The following is a 14,758-nucleotide window of genomic DNA, read 5'->3' as shown; positions in this document are numbered from 1 at the left end:
AATGCTTCTTGTTTATCTGGTATTTCTTGAATCTTGACGTGTAATTCTTGGTTTGATGTTTCAGCGACTGCTTGAAATTCTGCTTTGATTTCGTGTTTTAGATTTTGGTACATTTTGTCTAATTTCTGATTTGTGTGTGTGCGTTCTGCCTTGATTTCGTTTTTTAGGTCTGCTGATTCTTGTGCCATTCCGTTAAAGTTTTAATTCATGTCTTGTCTCATTTGTAGCAAAAATGCCATTATTGGATCCGTTTCGGATTGACTTCTGTGTGTATTTGTATTCGTTGTTAAAGGTTGTACATCTGTGTTCATTTGAACATCCTCAGACGATTGTAATCGTGTCACCTCTTCTGTGGTTTCGGAATTTTTGTCGATAAAACTGTGGTATCTGTTACGCAGATTGTGTAGCTGTGTACCGTTTGAATCTGTTTCGGCACGTAATGGAGTCACACTGACTGCATTATAGTGGTTTCGTTACTGAAACTATTATGTCTGCTACGCGTAATTTGTGGCTGTGTAGCGTCTGTTGTATTTAAAAAGAAATTTTTTGCACTAATGTCTCATTATCAGTTGGCATATCTGAAGTTGATTGTTCATCAAAAGATTCCATATTATTACTACTCTCGAATGTCTGGTCACCTAACGTTTCACTATCGGGTTTTTCACACGTATTATTTCTGTCTATTCCTGAAAAGAAATTCTCGTCAGTAATTTCTACACTTTTATCATTTGGAGAACGAGTAATTATTCTGTGAGACGTGGTCTATAATTAGCACACGCAACAAAATATATCACTGTTTAAAGCGGATTCAACACTGAACAAACACTTTTCAACGAAGAATCAATAGAACAATCAGAATTGCTGATGGGCTGTGAATTAAAGAGTCTTACCGATCGGATGTCGCTAAGTGAAACCTTCTAGCCTCCTCTATATCTCTTTTGTTATTGATTACCTTCCCTTTTACAATATACTATGAAACCTTTCCTTAGGATTTCTATCTCTTGCTTAATAATAACAAATTAAATCTTCCCTTTGAAATTTATTCTCTTTCTCAATCTTCGCATACAAATTTAATTGCTGCTTTTTAAAAGTGGTTTTCGGATTATTTCGACAAAACATAGAATGTGTCGTCGTCGTGTGGCCTTCAGTCGTTATCTGCAATAACCCAAAACTGTTCCTTACCTTTTTTACTGTTACTGGACCGCCATCTGATCGCTACATCGAACTGCGACATGAATATACTTACTCCGTCTTACTATACTCCATTAGCTGCTGGTGGGCTTTCATAAGAAGTGGCTATATTTACCACCAAAGCTGATGTTATTCTTTAATAGCAAAGCTGACGTTATTCTTTAATTAATTTGACTGAAGTTACATAATTCATAGTTAAACTTTTTCTTGACAACAATAAAATTTTGCAAAGTCCTACGTTGATGGTTTTTGGGATGGATTATAATTAGAAATGCCATATTGCTAGCAAAAGTTAATTATATTCCGCATGAAATGATTTTACAAACGTTCAAATGGGACTTACTTTTTACAATAATCTTACAACTAGCAATGCGCAAACATACCTTCAGTAGTCTTGAGTTTCTCAAAAAATTAATTCAATAATATTAGTTCCTCTTATTATAATAGTTAGCTGATGTCTCTGTACATCCGTTTACAACCTCTTGTAAATCATAGCTAGTGGCTGGCAGCCACACTGCTCCTCTCAACCTCTCGCTTCAGACCTGCTACCAACTCGCTTCACTTCTCGCTTACTACTGACTTCCTACGAACGCTAAAGTGCGGTGTCACCTGCCAACAATGCTTTCTGGTGCAGACAATCCCTGCTACCATTGCAAAATGTATCAATGCGCGGTCTTTCCCGCTCTTTTCTTAAAATGTATCCATACGCGGTTTCTCCGTCCTATGTCAATACTTTGGTGCAGACATTCCCTGCAACCACAATTATTTCCAACATGACAAATATTAATTATTCCTACTTAATCCTATTAATAAAAATATAAACATCTTTCATTAATTGTGGTTTGACAATAGACAATAGAAATACACACTTCTTACAACATAACATCACACACTCTGTCACATGCCCTTATTCCAATGCTCCTGCCACTCTGGTTGCTTCACTTTTTTGTTAGCTAATATAAATTGTTTCTACACCTACATTAGGCTGCTTAATGCATTGTTTTCTTATTAGGGAGGAGCCGGTTTCAAATCCCCGTTGGGCTGCCCCAATCAGGATGCTCCACGGTTTCTCTCAATCATAGCAAATGCATATTAAATAACAATGCTGTCGACTGTGTGCTAAGCCAGTAAATCACTTCTCGTTCTTTCGATCCTGTACCACGACCTGTTATTTGGAAATCACTGTTATCTTTCCAGTTTTACAGATATCAGAGTCCTCTGAGAGTTTCAAAGTCCGTTTTGTTAGCTTTATCTTGAAATCTGAATCTGAATTTGATAACTCATTTGTCGACAAGTCTGCACAATATCGAGTATAAAACGGAGCGATGCGTCTGATACCCATATGTGCGGGTGGAAGACCACAATGAACGTGTTGGCTATATTGCTTTTTGCCGTGGCCGCTGCTGTTCAGGTAAAATGTGTTGCAGTCACTTTAGCACATATACTATAAGTGCAGCAAACAGACTGAGTCATTCAATGGAGATTTTGAACATTGTGTAGATTATTCTGAGGCTACCGTCAATGTATTTACTGCTTTTAGGCAATCTTACCACCAAACTTACATCAGAGCTTATGTAGACTGGTTCAAACATTTAGACAATAGAACATTACACTGCAGTCGGAAAGCCAGTTGTGTACTGATCAGCTGTGCTGAAATACGTCGATTTGACAATGATTAAGGTTATACCTGGTATATTTTTTATAACAGGGTTTGATTTATACTCCCAAGTTATTTAGTAGCTATCCTAACTGATAATCTCATAATCAATGTAACTTCGCAATAAGATTCGAGGAATTTTAAATGAACTACATTGAGATTCATTGGTTAATGTCACATAAATCATACTTACGTGATAATCATAATAATAAGAATCTGTCAAAATATGCAAAATACGCAGTTCCATAAAAACACAGAGTTCAAAGATACACAGTGCATCAAATGATATAAATTTCTCAAAGAGCTAATGTGCTTGCTAGGAAACATCTATGACTATAGAATTTTGTTCATCTAAGCCAGAACTACAAATGCTGATCTATACTTTACGAATTTAATTTAAAAGTCTTAAGTAAGAGAAAATGTAGCTTAGCTTACGGAAGTATTATCCTTTTTCTGGTTAGGTCACATATAATGTAATTTTTTTATCTTTTTTCTCCAAGTTCCTGAAGTAATTCACATTCTAAATATTAAAATACCACATCATATGAAGAGAGCAGACTTTGTTGTGTACAAAGTCCAGAATCAATGTCTATGATAAAGAATGGAAACATGCGTGAATCTACAGCAACAATGTAGTATGTAATTATCGAGTATTTCTGAACGTGGTACAATTTTTAACATGTTCAATAATTTCCGAAAATTTTATTGCTATTATTATTTTAATTTTTCAAACTTCTCCAATAAATTTCACTGTTTCTTAGCAGCAAATTGTGTGAATAAACTATGTATTCTATCGCAAATAATTTGTTAGAATGTAGTGATTCAGGTAGTTGAATAACTTTAGTAGCACATCACTGCTAAGAGAACTGAATGAAAGCTTACAGACTTTATATGCACACTAACAACATTTGTAATGTAAACCATTTCATATGTTGTCATAATTTTCACAACATAACACCTATTTAATGAATGCTTTGTTTCTATTGAATGTTTTTAAGCATATGTCCTAACTAATCATATTGCATCCTTCATGCAGGCAAAGGTGCAATCCCCGCTCTCCCATTTTATAACTGAGTAATTCTGTTTAGTTACATTTCACGACCGCCATCAATCAAAAGCCTGAAGGAAATGTTCTGAGCATTGCAGGCCCTTTGCCCCCCTAGTAAGACAAAGTTTCGACTGGGTATCCACAATCACTGCCATTGCGCACTTGTTAATACGTTTTGTACATTAGATCTGCTATTATTACATCATGACAGCTTCAGTACCGTATTAATTTCAGTTACTTTAGGCTCCCTCATGTTTGTGTGGAGCTTCACATCCTTTGAAGATTTATCTGGTAATACAAAGTGAAGAACCAACCACATCAATTTTAATGATTTTGTGTGGACAATTTACTCATATTGATTACTGTTTTAACTTCATTAATTCTGGTTGTTTATGGGCATGTACATTGGTAATGCATGTAACTCCCAACAAATTGTAAAATAATTTGTCACCACAGACGCGATCTTGCTCGATTCTAGTTCAGTATTAATACATGAAAGAATTTGCTGCCTTAGTTGATTACTTTAAAACTAGCTGTTTCCTCTACCTGTGCTTGCAGGTCAGTAGTTTTGTTAGGATGAGTGATGGTGAGTAAGCTACTGTACATGAAATAACCTCAGCTGCCCTCACGTGTCTGCTTGTTTGGGTAAGTTTAGCTCAGGATGTGTACCATACACGCCGCACACCCTCCCCCTCCCTCCATCACATCCCCTACTCCAGTTCACAACAAGGCTGCACGCAAACAGCGTTGTTGCTGAGCGGTGCAGGCGTGTTCCATCCGTTATTTCATCATTTTAGGTGCAGGCTTTTTTTATTTTCTAAAATATCCTGTGTTCTTCCTCGAGATTAAAGCTGTCTCTATATCACATTTTATGGTTCAGCAGTTTAGTCGTGAAACCATAACTCAGATACTTTCGCGCATATTATGGTACAGCATGAATTAAAAACATTGAGGATTGTGCAAGCATTGGCTACGTTACATTGAATCGTATTTCGTAAAACATACCAAGCAAAAAATGCATTTTCTCAAGTACGATAAAGTTCACAAGTCAAAGATTAAACAGCTTTCTCAAAGAGCAAATATTTTCTCCTAATTCACTTAATATTCCTCAAATCAATAAATTTCTTAAATTACACACTTTTTTATAGTATCCTGCGTTCTTCCATAGCGTTCAAGCTATCTCTGTACCAAATATAATCAAAATCGAATCAGCGATTAAGTCGTGGAAAAGTAACAGACACACACCCTTTCGCATTTACAGAACCTTAAATTACGATATTTTTTCTGTATGTAGCCGCAGTCCACGCTCAAGTTACCCGTGAAAACCCCACTAAAATTCGTCTTTAAAATAGAGAGACAGCCACAACAGTTTTACAGCATCATTATTAGTATAGTTACAGATATTAAATTACGATATTTTTTATTGACCCGATTTGACAGATCATAGCCTATATGTTGTCGCAGTCTACGCTCAAGTTACCTGTGAAAACCCCACTAAAATTCGTCTTTAAAATAGAGAGACAGCCATAACTTTTTTTACAGCATCATTATTAGTATAGATACAGATATAGAAGACGACGTATTTTCGACGTATGGTTTTGCTGAACACGATATCAACAAAAATGTATAACATTCCTTTGTTGACAGGCGCTGCCCCAGTATGCGACGCTACAGCGCAATCTTACACCAATGGTGAAGACAAAGCCACTTGTGCGTAAGTATTTCTATAATGTACGAGTACCAGAGAAAAATTATGTTTCACAGCAGTATTTAATTCACTCTTACTTAATCCTCGAATCCGTGACATTTTATAACTGGTTGCTTACTTATTGGCGGCCTTTAAATCCGCGTATTATAGAATACGTATTTCTCGTAGCAGCAGAGTCATACGTCGCAAATTGTGCGTCATTGCTTAACACCATATTGTACCTATCACTATTTAGCTGTTGTACATCTATCTGTTCTGAAATGATACGATGTTCTAAATCATATTTGTTGAAACTAACATAAATTTTAAAATTATCTGCACATACACTAGTTCAGTACATAAAATCTCCTTTAAGTCTTTTCTGCCTGGTCATTCTAGCAAACGTTCTTTGCATACGTGTTATTCATGTCCAAGGTCTTATACAAAGTACCCATAAAATAACTGTAGAATCTTCGCACGCTGCTACCTGCCTCCCTACATTATCGATCAGTTGTTATTTCCGCCAGGTCCTCTGAGCGGAAAACACAGTGTGTCATGCCTCTGCGGTACGTGTGTAGTATCCTGGTGCCTATAGTACCATAAGTAAAAGCTGGGGGCTCTATCCTCACAAGTAGAGACATGTGCTATGATGACATGCCCTTGATAGAAACAAAAGTACAACAGTGAACTCAATGTGGAGCAAGGATTTTCTGCGACATATGTAAGAAGAAACTGACAAAAAACAAACAAACTCTGGACAACGCTAACAAAATGATAATATAAGAAGTGTGGGGAATGGATAAATCGTACTATTGTTTTGCTACGTACTTGACGCTGCGGTATGACGTGGTAAGCGAGTTCGGTCATTGAGAACGGAAAAAAATTCATCTCCTTCAGGAACTACATCGTAAGATCCCTCCGAGACGATTGATCTCTTGTCCACCATCAAGTGAAAACTCTGTGCTTATTTGGCTGTTAGGTTAAATGTTTCTTTTAGTTACCGATTAATACAGGTGGCATCTTCGTCAACTCGGAATGCGCCCTTCTTACGCAACATACTGATAGCCATGTATGGAGGCAAATGTAGTGTTTCTTGACTTCAGAAATCCTTATTTCTCATTATTACACAAACATTTAATCACGAAATTGCGATTGTATAGGATATAAAGTGAAACTCGTATCTTGTTTGAGAATTTGTTGGTCTCAGGCGCGGCAGTCATGGACTGTGCGGCTGGTCACGGCGGAGGTTCGAGTCCTCCCTGGGGCATGGGTGTGTGTGTTTGTCCTTAGGATAATGTAGGTTAAGTAGTGTGTAAGCGTAGGGACTAATGACGTTATCAGTTAAGTCCCATAAGATTTCACACACATTTGAACATTTTTTGAGAATTTGTTAGTATGGAGGGCACATCATGTTACCTTAACAGGACAGTCATCTATAGACGTAGAACTCCAAGCATGCCGCAGGGAAGTGCTTGGAAACCATTACTGTTAATATTGTTATGTTAATTACCTGGCAGTCAAATTTAATAGTTATCTCAGATTTATGTAGATGATATACTACCTTTAATGAAGTATAGTGTGTAAAATGCCACACAGAATCATGTCAGATATTAATAAGACTTCAAAGCTGTGCTAAAATCGGAACCTTAAATGTTCAGAACGTTGAAATTGGGAATTTTACAAAATGGGAACAGGTAGTATAAATATTGGGTCCGGCAAAAAGACCTCCTGTTTTTGCAGAGGCCACTGTGTGAGTTGTCATGGGGTTACTGATGTGGACGAGGTATCGATCAGTAGCGTACATGCCATTTTCAGCAGGCGCCTTCTCTCCTCTTGAGGAGAAATCGCCTGCCCCCTACGTCACCTGATTTATTATTTTCTGATTCTTTTTTTCCTTTGTGGACACTTGGAGGCTGAAGTGCACAAACATATACCCACAACTCTGCAAGCACGGAAGGAGGCAATCACCCAGGAAGTAGCTGCCATTACACAGGAAATGACACGAAAATGGACAGCTCCTTAAGGCTTCCTTAATGTGTCAGCAATGGAAGACGACACGTACTAACTTAAAATGGCATTGTATTTGTTGTTCACAAATAAAACTCCGTATCTTTCTATCTTTGTTTGTATCCACCTTTTGAAACACGGGAGGAGTTTTTACCAGATCCTGTGCAATATCAATGACTCATGATCGGAACCAATAAACTCATACAAATATGTGGGCGTAACAGTTTGCGAGTTGCTAAACAGAATCATCGTATGGGCTCAGTTGTAAGTAAAACAGGTATCAGACTTCACTTCATTGATAGAATATAGGGAAACTGCAATTAGCCCACGAAGTATAGTACTTGCAGAACACTCGTAATGCAACCCAACCTGCGATATCAATCATGTGTGTCGGACCAATATCACATAGGATTGAGAAGGAGTTTCTGTCACTTGGAATGCTCTGCGGGTCGTATTTCCACAAAGCAACAGGAAGCTGTATTCAACTGGAACTAAGTATTGGCCTCAAGATATGTAAGGCATTTCAAGTATTTTCAATAACTGCTTAAATTAAATGTCATATAAGAAAGAAAAACACTCAAAACTCTTACAGGATGGTCCTTCATTTGTTGATCATCTACACTAGTCTCGCAACAGATGACTTACTGGCAGTTTTTGATCTTTACCACTAGGGCAGCTCAGGGTTAAGGAAGTTATGTACTCCTGGCTGGCCCTGTCGCAGAATTATATGTCTATGACCTACGGTAGTGAACTGCGACACCGCCACTTCTCTAGGACCGGAGTTCTAGGCAACCCATAGTAGCCCCTAACTATTCCGCATCCACATGCGTCAGCCATTAGAATGGATGACGGGCGAGCTAGCGCCATCATCAGCAGCCCCTCTGAGATTAACCAGTGGGATTTAACGGATCCGCCAGCCCAGTCCCACAGCTTGCTCTCGGTGGGAGACTCGCATTGTTCTCAAAGCTATCATTCATTCTGCTGGTTCTGCCATAGATGCCACGTTGTTACTACATATCGACGGTTTCTGGTTGTCTTCTGAGCAGGAATTAATTATTGCGTCGATGAATCAGCACTTGCACGTACAACACTTGGACATTCTCTTAATGTGTCTCTAAAGTGAGGTGACTCATTCGCTGCCTCCTAATATCGTGTTGCCCAGCGTAGTGAAGCAACAAGTCGTTGTAAGTCCAATGAATAAATATTGAGCTATACTGCCTCCATAGCCATTCACAACTGCGAAAGAGTTGACAGTGCAGGATTTTGTCCACGTACTGATCTCTCTATTATGCTATAAATATTCTATGGGGTTCATGTCGGGAATTCTAAGTGGCCAAATCATTCGCCCGAGTTGTCCAGAATGTTCTTCACACCAGTCGCAAACAACTGTGGCCCGGTGACGTAGGGCATTGTCATCCATGAAAATTCCATCGTTCTTTCGGAACGTGAAGTATATGTATGGCTGCAAGTGGTCTCCAAGTAGGGGAATATAACCATTTATAGTCAATGATAGATTGAGTTGCGGCAGAGGACGCAATCCACTCCATGCAAACACAGCCTATACCACTGTGGAACCACCATCGCTTCCACTCTGCCTTATTGACAACCTGTGTCCATGGTTTCGTCCAGTCTCTACCATACTCGAACCGCACCAACCTATATGATGACGAGCCCAGGAGAGGCGCTGCAGGCGATGTCACACTGTTGGAGAAGGCACTCGAATCGGTCGACTGCTGCCATAACCCAATAACGCCATATTTCGCCGCACTGTACTAACAGACACGTTCGTCGTACGTCCCACATTGATTTCTGCGCTTATTTCACACATTGTTGCTTGTCTGCTAACACTGACCACTCTATGCAAATACTACTGCTGTCGGTCCTTAAGTGAAGGCCGTCAGCCACTGCGCTGTCCATGGTGAGAGCCAATGCCTGAAGTTTGGTATTCTCGTCACACTTTAACACTGTGGATCTCGGAATATTTACTTCCCTGACGATTTCAGGAATGGAAAGTCCGATGCGTCTAGCTGCAACTAACATTCCTCTTTCGAAGTTTGTTACTTCTGTCATGCGGCCATAATCACGTCGGAAGCCTTTTCGCATGAATCGCTTGAGTGTAAATGACATCTCCCCCAATACCTTCTGCACGCTGTACTACCACCATCTGTATATATGTGCACATCGCTGTCGCATGACTTGTATCACCTCGCTGCACTTCCTAATGGCCGAGCGGTTGTAAGCGCTTCAATGCAGAACCGCGCTGCTGCTACGGTCGCGGGTTCGAATCCTGCCTCTGGCATGGATGTGTGTGTTGTCCTTAGGTTAGTTAGGTTTAAGTAGTTCTAAGTCTAGGGGACTGATGACCTCAGATGTTAAGTCCCATAGTGCTTGGAGCCATTTGAATTTTTGCACTACCTAAATATTACCTAAGTTCCCTCCAGGATACTTTAATCGCTACTTAATTCACCAGGTTCCATTTGTGTTTTTCTCTAACAATGTCACTTAATGTACGAATGCCTGTTAGTTGCGTCGTGGCCGCTACGGTCGCAGGTTCGAATCCTGCCTCGGGCATGGATGTGTGTGATGTCCTTAGGTTAGTTAGGTTTAAGTAGTTCTAAGTTATAGTGGACTGATGACCTTAGAAGTTAAGTCCCATAGTGCTCAGAGCAATTTGAACCATTTGTTAGTTGTGTCGGATAGAGAATCATGTCTGTATTGGATTTGTTTGACGAATAAAAGCACATCTGCAGTTGCATGGTTGCCTTATTTCAAATGCACGACAGGTTTCGTAACGTTAGTTACATCATCAGGTGAAGTCCTGAATATAAAGAAACCGTGAAATAATCCGGGAAGTGACAACCTCGGATAAAAAGAACGTCGGATGTTTACCAAAAGCGGCTGAATACAAGTAATACAAAATATGGCAATGACAATATTTATAATTACAACAAGATGCTGGAGGATATTTTAAATTTTACTGTATTTTAAAAATTATGGCGTACGCCACTATAAACTAATTTAAAAGGCGGGTCAATAGACGGAACTTAAAAAAAGATTATGTATGAGTTACGAGCATCCATTCCTCTATTTCTGAAAATACATCATATAATCTGGGACGTGTTGTGGTACTGTCCCACTCTCTTTGCCGCTCATGCACTTTACCTAATTTTAGCACTAGCTGGTTGTTATTTATCGTCCAGTAATGTCTCCCGCCTTGGAAAGATTCCCCTCGCGAAGCCAATAAATAGGACATTTGTAACCGACAGTAATGTCTGTTGTGCTCACGCCTATAATGCGTTCACCTTGATTGAACCCGATGCAAACATTACAATATGTATTCTTCCGAGTTTGCTGGCACCTCATTAGATTTCATTTCACGTGGAGGGGAAGCCAAGCTGTCTGCAGTCAGACACGATAATAAGGATATGTACGTTTTATGCTGTACATTATGCGCACATCGACTCAGCGATAATAGGGGACGAAAGTTTAGCCTGTACATTTAACTTCTACAGCACTGGCTAGCCAGTTGGTCCCACAAACCTAATGTGATTTGAACAGTTGCAGACTGAAAACATAACATGACCTCGTTTTGAACTGGCATAGTACTGTAATTAAAAACAAGAGTGATGAAAATTGCTAATCTAAACTACGAGCAGTCTTACTGAGTGATCTGTGACGTAAAAGCAAATCGCAGGGATTTCACAGAAACGTTGAATATTGAAGCCGCAGACGGTATTATTTATGATCGGTCGTATACATTTCAGTGCTGGAACGGACATCTGCTACGTTGATCACGAGGCGAACAACAACAAAATCCTCAAAGCCACCCAAGTGCCACATTTTCTCCTGGTCTTTTATGATATATCGTTCTAGTTTCCACCAGAAACATGGAAAATATTTTTCGTGGCATCGAGCACACCGTACAAATGCTGCTTTTTTACAGTTTCTGTCGTACAACTGCAGTTTAAGCCAGATAGAATGGATCTGAAACCTAATTAAGGGATTTGTTGCGAGAAATAACAATGCAGTTAAGCTGCTAGGCGTACTAGAGCTAATGGCTCATGTGAGACCACATTTGTGATATAAAACAATGAAGGTAGTCTAGATAAAGAGTGTATTTACGGTTTTCGCAAAAATTTATTTTTTAACAATTCTTTATAAAATGTCGATGGTTAAGAAATTACATTTGCAATGAAAACTGGAATTTTGCGTGTGATAGGTAATTAGAAAGAAGAATACTTGCATTACTTATAAAAAATGATGATTAGATATGTTGTAGGTAGTATACATTTGACGCATTTTATATTTAACAGATGTAGATATTCGAACTAAACAAAAAAGAAAGAAAAAGAAAAGGAGACTCCACCGCAACTGGAACCAAAGGTCTACACAATATCCAGTTACCGTTGCCCCGCGCCACCGATTAAACCAAACATCTCACTTATCTCAAGCCATTAATGTCAGTAAATACAAGTTCTCCAGAAACTTAATAGCCGATTTTTTTTCTGTAATGTTGTGAAAAATGGGGAGAACAACTAGTTTCTCGTTAGGGAGCGGGAAGCGGCGTCAGCCATTTCCACAGTACGTGTTAACAGCTCGACAATCGAAGTGGCGTTTAGGTGCACGGCGACCGTAGACGTTTTCTTAAATAAAAGCTACGTAGCGAAAGGATGATTAACAAAAACATTGATGGCTGGTAACTAGAACACTAATGATATGTAATATATACTGTAGTGGTAAGTTGCAAATTATTGTTCCATATCCGGCGGCACTGAATGTTAGGGTCGCACAAAGAGCTTCAAGATTGCAGCAAGGAAGTGGAATCCAGAGGGAACGGACGTGGATACTCGTTGGAGTGTCAACAACGCAGTTGAAAGCAAGGGAACTGCTCCAAATAAGCATATGGTTAGAGTTTAAAGAAATCTGTCTACGCAAAGAATATGCATCATCAGTATCAACGGGTGTTAGAGATTATATGCATTGCTTAGGTGCTTTAGCAGTTTCATGCACTGAAAATATATGCGAAACATTTCACTGTATACGTTTGCTCTATGAACGTGGCAAACTATTTTTGTAAGCCTTGAGTACCAGTGGCCTAAGCGTTATCGTATTTTCAGAATGATGGAAAGGACCATCCAATGATGAAGAAGACAGTATGCGTCAGATTGTCAATGAATTCGTGTTAGAGTATTTGAGAATGAGGGAAGTACAAGAAGAAAAGCAAGACGGGGTTGTAAAACATTGGGATTCCGATTACAGTCATGAGGATCCCTATTTTTCCCCAAATGAGGAAGAAGACGATGAAGATGAAAATCCATTACATAGAATATAAGAGACGGAAAATGAGAACAAAATAAAGGAAGAGAGATTCTTCTGCAGGTACCAATAAAAAAGGAATAAGTACCTTTTACTTTTGCTACATTTTATAATGAATAACGAACTGTCTCTATTTCTGTTTTACAGACTGAGAATAAATTATTCATTGGAAAAACAGGTTAACACTGGAAATTACAACCAATTAGGCACGGTGGGAAAACATCAAACAAAAATGTACCGCACATAAGTCCTGGACCCACGAAAAACATTGATCCTAAAGTCGGTAACAGTGAATTACACTGCGTGAAAAAATGACAGAAGCTCAAACTTCATGTGTTGAGAGGGTCTGTGATGTTGTTGGAGCGATTTATAAAGAACTTGTCAGTATGGCCCGCGTATCAGTGTGAGGTTGCACCCCCTCTCGCCTGCATGCAAGCAGTGAGTCTGTTAGGAAGGTTGTCATAAAGCCATTGCATCCCCTCCGAGAGACAAGCTGGTCCGCACATCCACGCAAATCCCACAAATGTCCTGTCAGGGGCAGATCCGGGGGTCCTGCTGGCCACGGTAGTACGTCAACATCAGGCTGACAGTTCACAGTGACACATGACATATGTAAACGAGCATTGTCTTGTTGAAAGCTGGCACCAAGCAACTGTCGCCTAAGGGATAACCCATGACGACGAAGTGGTGTGGCCGGAGTGGCCGAGCGGTTCTAGGCGCTACAGTCTTGAACCGCGCGACCACTACGCTCGCAGGTTCGAATCCTGCCTCGGGCATGGATGTGTGTGATGTCCTTAGGTTAGTTAGGTTTAAGTAGTTCTAAGTTCTAGGGGACTGATAACCTCAGAATTTAAGTCCCATAGTGCTCAGAGCCATTTGAACCATTTTGAACGATGTGGTGTTCCTGGGCATGGTTCCCCTCCAGGCGCAAATGACTATGTTGTGGTCATCGCTGGTCACTGACCAAACCTCTGGGATGACACAGAATGTTGGAGGGGGTCTATTACCTGTGCTCGGATGGCAGGCGCTGATATGAAGGCGCTACAAATGGAAATGGATCTGAGCACTATGGGACTTAACAGCTACGGTCATCAGTCCCCTAGAACTTAGAACTACGTAAACCTAACTAACCTAAGGACAGCACACAACACCCAGCCATCACGAGGCAGAGAAAATCCCTGACCCCGCCGGGAATCGAACCCGGGAACCCGGGCGTGGGAAGCGAGAACGCTACCGCACGACCACGAGAGGCGGGCGAAGGCGTTACAATCAGCTCGGTTCACAAGTTGGTCCTCGCTTGAGATGGTCAGAAGTCGTCGACCAGAGGATTGAAGACAAGTATGCCTACCCTTAAATTTCCTTTGCAGGCCATTTTCGGGTCACTGTCATACCTCAATGCCCCACAAATTTAGACATTACACGATTAGACCAGCCGGCCAAATGGAGACCAACAATGAGGCCCCTTTCAAACTCTTTCAGTTGTTCATAACGGTGTCTCATGCGAGTACACAGCATCTCAGTGTTCTTCTTAGTGATCACTCAGCATCTGATGCTGATCCCGATTCTTGTATACCCTACCAACAATACCAAACACGAAGAACACTAATTCACTTTGGTGGCCATTCCACTTGTCATTTACATACATGCCGATAGTTTCTATGTGTATGAAGCTATATTGTCATCCCAGCACCTCTTCGTCATATTTCATTTTGTAAGTTGGGCAGTGTACATTTTGTGTGACTTGTGCAAGTTTTATCTGATTATATAGATACAACCAGAACAAAAACTTGTCATATTCCCAAACCCCTCCTTCAGTGTGTAACTAAACTGCCAACCCATGACCAGTTTCCGC

General features: G+C 40.0%; 1 protein-coding gene across 1 annotated transcript in view; it reads left to right on the top strand.

The window, feature by feature from the left end:
• The first annotated feature begins 2,547 nt into the window (after nucleotides 1-2,547).
• Nucleotides 2,548-14,758, top strand: part of LOC124595834 (brachyurin-like) — a 61,534-nt gene continuing 49,323 nt past the window's right edge. Inside the window, exons 1-2 of the mRNA XM_047134732.1 lie at nucleotides 2,548-2,602; nucleotides 5,544-5,610. Coding sequence (XP_046990688.1) covers nucleotides 2,555-2,602; nucleotides 5,544-5,610 — 115 coding nt within the window. The 5' untranslated portion in view covers nucleotides 2,548-2,554. The remainder of the gene's footprint in view (nucleotides 2,603-5,543; nucleotides 5,611-14,758) is intronic.

This window comes from Schistocerca americana, chromosome 2 (genome assembly GCF_021461395.2).
Source record: "Schistocerca americana isolate TAMUIC-IGC-003095 chromosome 2, iqSchAmer2.1, whole genome shotgun sequence".
In the NCBI taxonomy this organism is placed as follows: domain Eukaryota; kingdom Metazoa; phylum Arthropoda; class Insecta; order Orthoptera; family Acrididae; genus Schistocerca; species Schistocerca americana.
The sequence above is the reverse complement of the archived record's forward strand: the minus strand, read 5'-3'. Positions and strand labels throughout refer to the sequence as shown.